This window comes from Haliotis rufescens, unplaced genomic scaffold, assembly GCF_023055435.1.
Source record: "Haliotis rufescens isolate VD_foot unplaced genomic scaffold, xgHalRufe1.0.p SCAF_11, whole genome shotgun sequence".
NCBI classification, from domain to species: domain Eukaryota; kingdom Metazoa; phylum Mollusca; class Gastropoda; order Lepetellida; family Haliotidae; genus Haliotis; species Haliotis rufescens.
Genome location: NW_025963791.1, coordinates 34,896,528 through 34,906,671, shown reverse-complemented (window position 1 = coordinate 34,906,671; position 10,144 = coordinate 34,896,528). Strand labels below are relative to the sequence as shown.

Here is a 10,144-nt window from a genome sequence, read left to right as displayed (position 1 = left end):
AAGCCTGGTTAGGAATTCCTACACACAACTGTAGCTGGCCATGGCCTTGAGGTTCATCTCAAAAGTCTGGTTAGGAATGCCTACAGACAACAGTAGCTGGCCATGGCCTTGTGTTGAAATTCCCTGTCCTTCAGATTTTAAAAAAGAAACGCAACATCCATGTGAATCTCTCCATGTACAAACTTCTAAACAACAACACAAGACAATGTTTCATTAAATCGGTGATTTATGATATATACAAAATATTTTTACAAACTGTCACAAGAAATGAAGAAAATCTTGGGATGAGACTTGAAACAGTTGAAAGTGGCATAAACAAAATGACATTTTCTCTACCATTTGTTTTCTAACAGATATATGAAACTTTGGAACACTGCAGCTCACAGGGGAATCTATGTAATATATTCCATACAGTAAATATCAAAAATATCATTTCAGTACACCCTACATACATTTTATATATCAAGCATTAGAAACAAAAATATCAGGAACAAATGTTTAAGCAGGAAAGCTGTGCCCACAATATGTCAGAAAAACAACAATTATGCATTTTGTAATTGGTTTGAAGTTTACCCACAGCGCTTATTTACCATGGCCATTTAATTTTCATTGTGTTCACCGTCGTAGCACTTTCAGATCATAAAACAAATTCAAAGAGGAAAACAGTTCATAATAAACTACAATCTTTGGCACACAGCATCTTTCAGGAAAATGACAGAATGCATGATAGACAAACTGTGAAGACATAACCCCAGTTATCTGGGCCCGAGTGAGCTAGCAGCACGTTTATGTAGATGCAGCAATAAAAAAAAACAACTACCAACTTTACAGCTCCAGTCCATGAGCATGGTCTAACCATGCCAGACATCAAGGAAATAGCAACATTGTTTGTTTGATCATGCTAAGAACAGATCCCAGTACAGGAACTTACCGATGGAAATAGTGTACTAGTGAGTGAATGTGTTGAATCAAAAAATAAAACCGGCACGGAGTGTTTTGTGTTTGGATGTGGAGCATTCACGTCAGACTGCGTACTTTTGGGTCCACTCTCGAGCTGTCTCTGTATACTTGATTTTATTGTTTTTATAAATTCTGGCTATCTCGGGTACAAGTGGATCGTCTGGGTTGGGGTCTGTCAGCAGTGAGCAAATGGAAAGCAGGACTGGAAAAAATATCAGAACAGAAATATATATATACCTGTGACATTTTGACAGAACAGCAGACTGTACTCTGGCACTGCTCGGGACGGGGAATTGTTGGAATAGACAAGACTGTCATGGCTGACTTAATTTAATCAGCCTGCAACCCAGCCTATTAATTAAGATAACTGGTCCCAATATATTGGTCTTGCTACATCAGCAACATATTTTACGTTCTTTACCCATAAATCTCCACTAGACAAAGTACCGTAGCCCCTAGTATTAAGGAACAATATGTGTTTTAAGTCAAACACTTTCTAAACTATACTCCCTTGTGCTACAGCAAGAACATTTATGTCAATTGACTAATATTGATCAGGAAAGTCTCCTTCAAGATATTGTTTTCACACAAGCTCAAATCTCATTCAGGAACCACTGTCACTACTTGCTACGTCCCAATTTGACCCCAATGACCTCACTAATAATTACCTTACTGAGTGTCCGATGACGGTCTCAAGACAGATGTTATAGTCACAAACAAATATTTCACCAATTGTAATTATTAACTCATTATGTGTGTAATTTTACAATCTGAACTTCTGTTTACAACCCTCAACCTTGGGTCTGGTGGTGTACAAGCCTATCAGCTAAAAACATCCTGTATAACTCACATTAGTATTACACGGAATAAAATCCAGCCATTTGATTGGCTAGTCAGCAAGGCAGCCTGTACAGGCATCAAGATGTCACAGTATTCCATATGATGTCATCTGCTGGTCACAATTGACCTTCACATTTTTTATTTACCTAATCTGTACTTGTTAACATATAATCATAAAATTGTTACCATGGTTACATTTGACAATATAGTGGTGTATGGGATTTTATTCACTGAACATTCATGCTCACCCCTGGACCTTTCATTTCATGGTGTACAAGGTGGGGTGAAAGATTATTGCACTTATATTGCGACGTGCATGCACGTGTCATTGCATACAAGCCCACACAGCCTGTAAAATCCTGAACACCTCTGTATTGACACATTTAACACTTAGTCCAGGAAAATAAATGTTATTGCAATCATGGCAATCCCGAGCTAGGTTTTCATGTCTCAGTTCCACTCTTGATGTTTAGTTACCTTTGGAGATGGTGAGAGCTGGCGACCACTGTGTCCTCAGGATGTCCAAGCAGATGCTGCCGTTGCTGTTGATGTTTGGATGATAGATCCGGGTAGTGAATGCAACCTACAGCATCATTCAAAGCCATTAGTCCATGAACCCAGGGGTAGAAGTGTGTGCAATACAAACAAGTGAACATTAACTCCCAAAGCAGACAATACAATCACTTTGTATGAATGTGTTTACTTAGTATGAAAGTGCATGTTTTCTTTAAGAAAGTGTGCTTGTTCAGTATGAAAACAGTCTGCGAATGAGGACACTGGTCCAAAGCTGTGATCAGGTTGATTATGAATCCTGAGTTTGTCAGCACCATGTGGTCTGTTTTTCACTCTCAGATTTAGATGGCATGTCATGAGACAATCTCATTAAAATCAGACCTTATTTCTTGCTACCACGACAGGTCACGTCAGAACGACGTTTCATCCAACCAACCAGAGCAATGCTTACCAGATCAGGAAAGTGACACAGTGTGTTCTCTGATCATGTACGACCGTATGACTTCTTGTTAGTCATTTCATTGGTAGGCCAAAAGTTGTAAAAGGTCATTCTGCCGTGAACTGTAATGGGATGTCCTCAGATCTTTGTTTTGTGGTAGCGAGAAATAAGATCTGATTTTAAGGAATTGGTCATGATATAACTGACTGTGGAAGTGCATATATTACCTTAGGAGGTTTGAAGGGGTAATCGGTTGGAAAGTGTATAGTCAGGAAAAACACTCCGTTCTGATAAGGACTCTCAGGCTGCAAAAAAGGGGAGAAGACAAAATAACAATTAAGTGCTGATCTTATTGCTCATTGGCCATCTTTCATTACACATATATTTCATAATCAATCTCTGATTCCCAAGGGTGAAATAGTACAAATCAAATAAATTTCCTGAAAGCCTGAAACCAAATTTACTGGTTGCCATGACAAAGTTGTGACATGAAAACTATTTACAACAGAGGGAACAACTGATAAAATTTAGTTGGTTGGTTTGTTGTTTAACGCTGCACTCAGCAATATTACAGCTATATGACGGCGGTCTGTAAATAATCAAGGCTGGACCAGACAATCCAGTGATTAATATCATGAACATCGATCCACGCAATTGAGACCGATGACATGCATCAACCAAGTCAGCGAGCCTGACCACCTGATCCCATTAGTCGCCTTTTACGACAAGCAGAGTCACCTTTTACAGCAAGCATGGGTTGCTGAAGACCTATTCTACCCCGGAATCTTCAGGGGTCTGATTCAGAAAAATTGAAATAGTACAAATAAAAGAAATTTCCTGAACGCCCAAAACAAAATTTACTGGTTGCCATGACAAAGTTGTGACATGAAAACTATTTACAACAGAGGGAACAACTGATAACATTGAGTACTCACAGGTCCCATGATAGTTGCTTGCCAATGGAATACTGAAAAAAAGAGAGGAATATCCGATCAATCTCTGCCAAAAGCTTTAAAGTCTAATGGCACAAAATTGCATTTCAGCATTATTTCAATAGACGTTAGCCACGAATTAGAGATTGACATCTGGACTATTATTTACATTGTTCAAGGACTGTTACTCGCCTAAATGAAATGTCACTACATCTGAACTAATGGAAACAATTTGGGGGAACACAGATTCAAACACCACGGCAAATTAGCAATACATCTAAGGGACAGCAGGGCCATTGTTTAAAGCCGGACAGTGAGTGAGTGAGTGAGTGAGTATGGTTTAATACGGTTTAATATTCCAGCAATATCATGGCGGGGGGGCACCAGAAATGGGCTTCACACATTGTACCCATGTCGGGAATCGAACCCGGGTCTTCCGCGTGACAAACGAACGCTTTAACCACCAGCCTACCCGACCGCCCTTAAAGCCGGACAGATTGCTTTAGGCAATGGTCTGTTAGCCTAGAGTGAGTATGGTTTAAAGCTGCTTTTAGCAATACTCCAGCAATATCATGGCAGGGAAATAGGCTTTTGAACCCATGTGGGAGATGGGCAAACGCTTCAACCACTTGGCTACCCCACCCCCAGATGTTAGCCTAGAATGGAACCCCTGATACAAACACAATGGCTCCAAATTATACTACTCAACATGCTTAACTCAAGGTTACAATAAACTTGATAAAACATTACCTAAATATTGCTATATTTGGAGGGACACACACCTGTAATAAACTTAAGATAAAACATTCTTAACATATATGCTAAACCTGCTATAAGGATGATTTCAGCTTAAATCATATACACTTCTTATCGTTTCAAAAAGCTGCATCTACATATGTGCCAACAATGCAGCACATCAGGCTAATTAATTACACATAAACTTCAAGTCTTTCACATAGGCATCGTTAGACCACACATTTTTATATTATGGTAAACCGATTTTGTTTGGGACAGTTGATTTAGTTGAAAACTTAATGCTGATACTGTTTATCATGTTTATATTGCAGGATAAACAAACTGTTTATCGTAATATGCACATGCATTTACCATGCATATTTCTGAGAAGGCTTTTAAAAGGGTTTCCAGTTTTCAGAGACTGAACTCAATGTACTTAATAAATCATTATCTTAAAATAAACATGGTAAATAGTTACCTTAATCTTGTATGATTATCAAATTTGATTCTTTTCCCCCACCCTGATCTATCAAAGACAGAGTGATCAGGCAAAAAGAATTATTTAAACTACTGGTATTTTTTTTCTATTATGTGGCTTTTGGTTCTGGTCAGCTGAATCTGTCAACCAAAACATTCAGATCACCTTAGGCCATAATAATTTAATTGCTAGACTATCATCCCCGCCCAACTCATGACTAAAACCCCGACAAATTCATTTTATTTGCTCGAGTAAAATGTTTAGAGCATTATAACAACATCAACTGTCAAATGGACATTTCATGTTTGAGACATGCCAAAAACAGGTCTACAACCGACACTGTGTGTACCTGCCTATCGTCTGCTTCCTGTCAGCTGTCAAGATGGTGCTTGCTATTTTGGAAATATGAGAGGGTTGCATACCATTAAAGACTGATATATCCTGTCCCATGACTCTTATGGAAATCATCAACGAGTTAACTTGTGGGGAACTTGACAAGTTAACGTCAGTTGAGGATAAGTTCATAAATGCCAAGTACTTGGGCAGGGGAAACGAAATATAGGGATACATCCTACTGTTGAAATCAATGTTTATTTATTATCTTTCTTATTTCAGTCATCTATTGTTCATACCAACTTGACAAATTTAATAGGAAATAAAAAATATAAAGCCTCCCTCTCCACTTTTGAAAAAAAGGGAATGATAATCTCGCAATTAATTTATTATGGCCTTCCAGTAAATATATGTATGCCAACTGGTCAATCAACCTGCAAACAATTTGGATGAATATGAAAACAAAAAACAAGTCCGCTAATGTTTCTAGTTGAGCGTGAAGCAACTGTTGTTTCCATGTCACCTAATTTCTATCCTTGTTTACCAGCAAAATGAAACCATTAGCACAAGCCTGTACTACTACATGTACTCACAATCATCCCCGACTGGTCCCGCTGAACACTGGGCTGGAGGGTCACGACCAAGATCCTGCAGTTCCTGTACATATAGCAGAAATACTGTAACAACTGGAAAGACTATGGTGACCATCGTTCATTACAGGGTTGGAATAGGTCTTCAGCAAGCCATGCTTGCCGTGAAAGGCAACTATGCTTGTAGTAAGAGGCGACTAACAGGATTTGGTGGTCAGGCTCGCTGATGTAGCCCACAGCTATGGGGAACAACTTACTAGACACTTCCCTCTCAAAAATAACATCGTCCTATATATGACGTCAACAAGCTGCAAGCGTATATTCGAATCTCCAGAAAGAACAATGTTAGAACAATGATTTTTATCGTGAAACAAACCATGCTTCATTTTTCATTGTTCTTCAGTGATTTATAGCATAGCTATCTTATATATTACAATACACACTCTGGTCCCATTTGCTACCATTGCTGTTTTGAGCCTGATTTGTATGGCAAAACAGCTGTCCAACCAAATACTTTCATGCCATAATTTCAAACGTGCCAGTTCATTATTATGTTCAGCACATTCTGTCGCTATCGTTTTGGTTTCAATGATGATTTCTGAACTCGTGCCATTCATGTCAAAGAGTTCACTCATGGCATTCACACTGCCAGTAAATAAGGCAACTTCAGACTTTTCCGTATTAATGATCACTACCATGTTGGAATTTTCAAAGCCTCCATTACCTCTGTCATCATATTGGTAGCTGTAGACCTCTTTGGTCAAACACTAAGTCAGGTTTAGACACACTTATATAATCAAGTGGACTAACGAGTCTGAGTGCCAACAGACAAAACATTCCCCCAGCATACCCAAAATGACACCTGCTTTAAATATTATCCACAACTCTATTTCCTATAAATTTCAAAATATTTTAAGGTGTTACATATTTGAAAATATGTGACAAATTGGGTTGTAAAAGCGTATTTTTAAAGAACCGACAGACCACATTGTATGTTACAACTGAACAAAACGTGCATTGCCTTGTGTTATTTCTTGTTCACGTGAACTAATCATGTTACATCCCTTGTGTGTCTTTTCTACAGTAATATTTGGTAGGGCTGTTACGATTCACTCGCGTATTTGGTGAATCCAAACGGTATCCATTCATGAATTGAATTCCTTATTCGTGGCCACTAGAATCGAGTATTTATGAATATGCAGTCATGTGCATTTACATACCCTGTACCTAAAAATATCCATAAAAACATATTATATGCATAGATGTCTTCAAAAGACAACACCCTCATAATATATAATTTGACAGTATTGTGGTCACTGGTCATTGTCGCATTTGTGCAGATACTAGTTCCTGGATAAGTGCAGTATATAAATGTATATTATATTAATAATTAACAAACCATGTCAAATAGTTTATGTTGTTATTGTTTCACTGATTACAACAAATAATACATCAACTGCTGACTTGTTATTGTATTCATGAATTGCTATTCGTATTCATTACCCTATATTCGTGATACGAATTGTATTCGTCTCATAGTGTATTCGTTGCAGCCCTAATATTTGGGCCAGCTACTTATTTGGTGAGTTAATAATATTTCCAAACTAGAACATGTAGAATGAACTTGGTTCATATTCAGAAATAGCCAGAAATATGTGTTTCCCCTCAAACGAAACTCTAGCAAGAGCAAGTTGTGGGAGATAACTGGTCGCCAGCCAGTAGTCAACTTGAAATATGTGAAACTGAATTAAAGGGAAGTTTCTAGATGACAAATGTTTGACATAACATATCAACGATGATAAAGGAAACGTCTGACCAAATGTGCAGTGTTCTGCTAAGGCAGCAGCCTTGTGGCATTCCAACAACAATTTATTGATTAACACATAAAACTTACTATCAGTGGGTCATAGGCCTAAAGGTGCAATCAAAACCTGTAGTTGGGCTCATTTTATGTCATTCTAGGGTCACTTACTGTTTAACACTCACATAGCTGTTTCAATTATTCAGGAGGGTGTAAAATCAATGTTACCAGCCCTACTTGTCACATGTGATTGCTGGGCAAATAAAGACATCAGCAGCTTCAGTTTTTCTGTGGACAACATTAAAATTGAGTACGCCGTTAACATTTGTAGTCAATTTCGATTAAATATGTGAAACAAATTCTTCAAGTAGCTTGATCAACATCAAAACTAAAATCGCACGCAGTAAAAGACTGAAAAGAAACGTAAACCGGAATTTCAGAGAATGTAGCTTCAAGATTTCCTGTGACTACAAGCACAGTAATAACATGGCCTACTCATCAAATCTGACCAGTAACCAAGTGAATGAATACCACAGCATAGGCATTAAGTACAGCAAATGGTCACTAACAAATAAACACACACACACAAGGTTTAGGATATTTTTCTAGGACACTGACTGATTGTTATTAAAAATGTCCTAAGGGTAATTTTTCAATACCGGTAAGCTTCTGATGGTATAGATGAATATCTAATCAAAATTCGCTAAAATCATGATTATTTCCTCTGACATTTGTCTCCAGCAAAATCACATAAATATATAAATGTGTGTGTGTGTGTGTGTGAAATATTGAAACAGAAAGCAGGGTCTACATTGCAACACTTAGAGTACCCTCAACTACAAATACACAATAGAATCTCAACACATGTGCTCCCAGATTAGTATCCACTTTAATACATGTATAATGACACAGGGGAAGTACCTAGGCTGGTACCAATATTGATTAGTTTACCATACGCTTTCTCGGGTGTCAGTTAGAACTGTTTTCCACCTGTGTATGTGACTTTTGGGGCTACTCGTGGTTTGAATGAAAATGGCAGCCTGTGGTGGCGGCTACTTCGGGGGAAGAAATAAAGAACGGTATTATTTCAGAGCCAAAAGAAGATGTACAAATTCACAGCATTTCAAATCTCGATCAATCAATACTTCGATTCATATGACTACCCCTCCCAAACGACGACAGATGCCAAAAACCTAGGCTAGCTGGCATAGGAAGTGTTCGTCACAGTAAGCTAATGACCCTAAACAGGACATAATAGAAATTGTTTCCTAGTTCGTCTATTTGACTATTTACACATCAAATTGAAAACGAGAGACATAGATTCACATAAATCGATGAAAATCTTACCTTATTTATTCTCTTCAAAGCCATGATTGTGATAAAATGTCAATGAAATGTAAGTGTGTTTTCTTTCCACAATGCAATATGGTATTTGCGCATGCGCAGATCGTATGACCGGTTACCTCCCTTAGTTGACCATTGAGTCACGATAACGTCACGGTCTATTGACATTGCGCACCGTGGTTCTATTTTTGTGGATGAGAATAACATATACGTAGATGTGACTTCAAATGACTTGTGTCTATATAATACACATTTTAAAAAATATAGAGTGTAGTTATTTGATAATTAAATATATATCTACGTGTCACGTGTATCTCCATCAAGGAGACTTCATATCATACCACGGATATTTGAACATCCTGTTGTCTCCATTAACTGCAAAACAAGGAAGACTGAGTTTACTGATATTGTTATTCCGGATATTACGTCATACCATTGTTGACTAACATCGAGAATGATCTCAAACTCTAACAGCGTATTAAAGGAAAGTCGGTGTTCCAGAGTGAGTATGGTTTTACGCCGCTTTTAGCAATATCACGGTCCATATGATCGGTATCCCTGGAAGAAACAGTCTGTGTACCTTTGTAGTTCACCCGAAAATCGGGAAATATTCAAGTCCTCCACATCCCTGCTCCGGCTGTGATGACCCTTTGATACGTTTTCCCAAGCAAGCGGGATACGTTGACATGCATCAACCAAGACAGCGAGCCTGACCAGCCGATTCCGTTAGTCGCTAAACAACAAACAAACACAGACATACACACACACGTCGCTATACAAGTGCAATAATCTTGGACACGACGTTGATTCATTTCACCTCAATTTAGACTTGGTTAAGGACCGGGGTGATAATTATGTCGATTACGGTATATCTACTGCATCAGTCGGATAAATCATAATGCAGCACAGGTTACCATTGCACAGGCTCTGGGTCCTTACCAATTATTCTACGGCCTGATGGAATAGTTTCTGTGACTTCATCAGTTGCCGTGTGGTCCATATGATCGGAATCCCTGGAATAAACGGTCTGTCCGCCTTTGTAGATCACCCGGCAATCAGTTCTCCACAACTCTGCTTCGGCTGTGATGGCCCTTTCATTTGTTTTCTCATTTGTAACAGTTTTAAACGATTTGGGTACTTTTGAGATTAGTAATGCCTTGGGAAGTAGTTAAATCTTGA

The 10,144-nt window shown here is 38.3% G+C and overlaps 1 protein-coding gene across 1 annotated transcript; it reads right to left on the bottom strand.

Moving 5' to 3' along the window:
* Positions 1 to 208: 208 nt before the first annotated feature.
* Positions 209 to 9,121, bottom strand: LOC124151238 (ubiquitin-conjugating enzyme E2-17 kDa-like). The gene is made up of 6 exons (XM_048392647.1): positions 8,969 to 9,121; positions 5,824 to 5,887; positions 3,688 to 3,719; positions 2,980 to 3,057; positions 2,278 to 2,383; positions 209 to 1,162 (listed from the first exon to the last, which is right to left on the bottom strand). The coding sequence occupies exons 1-6, from the start codon at positions 8,990 to 8,992 to the stop codon at positions 1,023 to 1,025; spliced, it is 444 nt and encodes a 147-aa protein (XP_048248604.1). The 5' UTR covers positions 8,993 to 9,121; the 3' UTR covers positions 209 to 1,022.
* Between the last annotated feature and the right edge of the window lie 1,023 nt (positions 9,122 to 10,144).

What these genes read in the sequence shown, in the direction of transcription:
- LOC124151238 (XM_048392647.1), bottom strand. Translation starts at nt 8,992, where the DNA reads ATGGCTTTGAAGAGAATAAATAAG. An exon ending in GGGACCAGTCGGGGATGATT is followed by an intron (nt 3,720 to 5,823) that starts GTGAGTACATGT and finishes TCTTTTTTTCAG; the next exon opens with TATTCCATTGGCAAGCAACT. An exon ending in ACCCCTTCAAACCTCCTAAG is followed by an intron (nt 2,384 to 2,979) that starts GTAATATATGCA and finishes ATGATGCTGTAG; the next exon opens with GTTGCATTCACTACCCGGAT.